Source organism: Dipodomys ordii, unplaced genomic scaffold (assembly GCF_000151885.1).
Source record: "Dipodomys ordii isolate 6190 unplaced genomic scaffold, Dord_2.0 Scaffold15, whole genome shotgun sequence".
Lineage (NCBI taxonomy): Eukaryota > Metazoa > Chordata > Mammalia > Rodentia > Heteromyidae > Dipodomys > Dipodomys ordii.
This window is the reverse complement of record NW_012267231.1, coordinates 15,088,480-15,091,760: the sequence shown is the minus strand read 5'-3', so window position 1 is coordinate 15,091,760 and position 3,281 is coordinate 15,088,480. Positions and strand designations below refer to the sequence as shown.

Sequence of the window (3,281 nt, the reverse complement as noted above, 5' to 3'; positions counted from 1 at the left end):
CAGCCCCCCGCCTCCCCAGGTCCCCCAGCGCCGGGGGACCCCCCCCCTCACCCCGGGACGCCTCACCCAGGACCTCAAGCTCATCTCAGCCTCGCAGCCCGCCCTCCCCCAAGACGGGGCGCAGACTCTCCGCAGAGCCTCCCCGCACTCCTCGGGGGAGTCGGTGGCCGCCTTCCCCCTCTTCCCCCGGGGGGCCGAGGGGGGCAGCGGGAGGCCCCATGGTGCCAGCCCCGGCCAGCATGTCACTCTGCCTCGGAAGACATCCTCAGGTTCTCTGCCACCCCCTCTTTCTTTGTTCGGGGCAAGAGCTGGCTCTTCTGGGGGGCCCCCTCTGACTGCTGCACCCCAGAGGGAAGCTGGGACCAGGTCTGAGCCTGCGCGCTCCAAACTGCCGTCGAACCTATGAGCCAGCCGGGCCCTCCCTCCCTCCCCCCCTCCCTCCCTCTTTTCTTCCTGCAGGTTTAACTGTGATTAGGAGAGATACCAATAACAATAATAATTATCATTAAAAACAAACACCCCCAGAACATCCCAGACAACAAAAGACAGCAGAAAATAACCAGGCATTCCTAGAGCCGCAGATTTTTGGTCCCTTGCTTTTCTAGACAATTTTAATACTCTTCACTAGAGGGAGGGAGGGAGGGAGGGAGGGAGGCTGGAGGAAAAGCAGATAAGGCTCCAAGGCAAATTTAAAAAAACAAAAAGAGAAAAGCAGGCGGGGGGCCTCTGAGAGGGGGTGCAGGTGATTATTTGGGGGTACCTGGAGCAGGTGTGTCATTGTATTGGTTTTGGAGCGAGTAGCTTACCCCTGTGAACTTGGGAGGCCATTCTGCTGGGGAGTCCCCCCCCTCGCCCATCCCCAGAGGTGGGGGTGGGGGCACCCCCTATGCCCAGGCCTCTGAGGGCCTTGCATTTTTCTCTACTGTAACGTAGCAAGCTATGTATCTGAATCTCTATGTACCGGTCTGTAGGATGTGAATATGTATAGCTATGTAGCGCTCCGCAGAGCCATGTAGATAGCAGTTTCACATGCGTGCGTGCGTGCGTGAGTGTGTGTACGTGTGTGTGCGCCATCTCGTTTTAACCCCAGGACACCAGGTCACCTTACATCCAGCAATCGGTATGGCCCACAGGCCGGGCGCTGCAGAGTATGGGGAAAACGGGGGGACTGAGCACCCCTCTCTTCCCACTCCCCCCCCCCCCCCGTCCCCATCCCTGGGCACAAATCCTGACCCAGCCCGACCTCTTACCACATGGAGGCAGAAGCTTCTGGGTGAGCCTCTCGCTTCCCAGGGGTCTCAAGCACACCCCATCACCTCCGTGGACACCTCCAGGGTCCCTGGTGGTCCAGCTCCACAGTGGGAGGCGAGGCGGACACCCATTTACTGAGTCTGTTCTGTTCTGTGCCAAGCACTGGTCTAGCACTTTATACCCGTGAGCCCCTCCCGACTCACGCACTGTGAGGCAGGGACCCCCACGGGTCTCCCATTTCACAGATGAGGTGAACGGGTTCGAGTCTCCAGAATCCCGCGAAGGAAGGCGTGGCCACAAGTTCAGCCTGAGAGGGCTGAGTGTGATGGGCCGAGGGTTAACAGTGCAGAGCCGCGGTCCAACAGCGCGGGCGTGGGTTCAAGTCTCAGCCGGCCACTTCTTAGCTGTGTGACTTTGGGCAAGTCATCTCACCTGTGACCTCATTTGTAAAATGAGAACAACGGGGTACTGCCTCACAATGATCTATGAGGACCATATATATTATATATACATATATAATATATATATACACACACATATATACATATGTATATGTGAAATGCCCAGCCCAGCTCCTGGCACACAACATAGTAGGTGCTCAATAAATCACCTTCCTTCTGCACTCAGACCACGACATGACTTCACTGGTCTCTGGTGAGGACCCAGGGAGCTTTTGGTGGATGATGGCTCCAGGAGACAAAAATCTCAGGACTCCAGAATGCGGCTGCGCCTCCTTTTTGAGGGGTGGGGGGTCAGAGGAAAGGGGTGTGGCCACTGGTGGGCTTACGCTAGAACTAGAGAAGTGGGGAAGATGGAGAGGGAGGGGAAAGATGGGGAGTTGGTGGCGGGGGGGGGGCACTAAGAGGGATGTTCACTGAGGCGCATGTGGAATTGCAGGGCTTCGAGGCAGGGAAGCCACAGGCTGGTCTGGGGGCCCAGAGATGGGATCTGGGTGGACAGGTTTGGGGTGATTAGAAAGGAAACACCTATAGGATCCTGGCTGAGCCGTGATCGAGATCCGCCATTACCTAGAAGGACAGGGGCAGGGAGGGCCGGCAGACCTAAGAAACAAGGGCCCGGCCATGCCTGGTCTGTGCAGAACGCCCCATGGTTGGCAGAATGGTGGTGCGGTGGGGTTTGGCTCTGAGCTGCCCTGGGCTGGGAAGCAGGGCCATCGGCAGTGGGGCTGGAAGCATTAACCCAAGAAAGAAGGGGCAAAGGTCCTGGGGCCCTCCATGCCTTCTGATCTGGAGAAGCTGCTCAGGTGCAGAGTCCTCAGAGCTAGGATTTAAACCGCGCCGCCGTGTGCATCCCCTTCCCCTGGAATGCAGCTCAGAGGAGACTGCAGGAGTCCAGCCCACAGCCCGGCCCTGGAGCAGGAGGAGCCAGCAGGGCCCTGGCCTAGCTGCACTTTTCCACTCAACATTTTATAAGAGACTCTGGGGGGGGGGGGCTTCTTGGCCACAGTGGAGAGGCCGGGGTCAGGGGGGCCCTTCTGTCCCCAGCACCCAACAAGCAATTTTCAAATCTTCCACTTTTAACACAGAAAACGGCCACATGTGCCGTGGTGTATATTTTATTTAAATAAAAAAAAATTCCAGCAAGTGCTGCCTTCTTCTAGGGGGCTGGGGAAGGGTGTGTGTGTGTGTGTGTGTGTCTGTGTGTGTGTGTGTGTGTGTGTGTGTGTGTGTAGATGGGGAGTTGAGGTTAATGGGGATCCTGGCAGTGGATGCCCGTGGCTGGAAAAGCAGAGTCCTCCAGCTCCTGGCATCCTGGGGAGGGGAAAGTCCTCAGCAAAGGTCAGGAAACCCGGCCAGTGTTTCCCCCATCACGGCTCACCAAGGCTGTTTCCATGGTAACTGGCCTGGGAGTCCGGTTGCTAGGGAGAGGCAGCTCAGCGGGCCCGAGGCTCTCCATGGTGACTGCCCCCCTGTGGCCAGGTGGCGGTGGTGCTGCTTCCTTGGGACCCCGGTGGGCGTGCGGGCTCAGGCAAGCCCAGGCTCTGCACTGCAGGGGCAGCCTTGGACTGG

The 3,281-nt window shown here is 58.1% G+C and overlaps 1 protein-coding gene across 1 annotated transcript in view; it reads left to right on the top strand.

Annotated features, from left to right (window-relative positions):
• Positions 1-406, top strand: part of Hcn4 (hyperpolarization activated cyclic nucleotide gated potassium channel 4) — a gene marked incomplete at its 5' end in the record, with an annotated part of 37,287 nt that extends 36,881 nt beyond the window's left edge. The window contains one exon of the mRNA XM_013011919.1: positions 4-406. Within this exon, the coding sequence (XP_012867373.1) occupies positions 4-406 (403 nt within the window). The remainder of the gene's footprint in view (positions 1-3) is intronic.
• Positions 407-3,281: the final 2,875 nt, after the last annotated feature.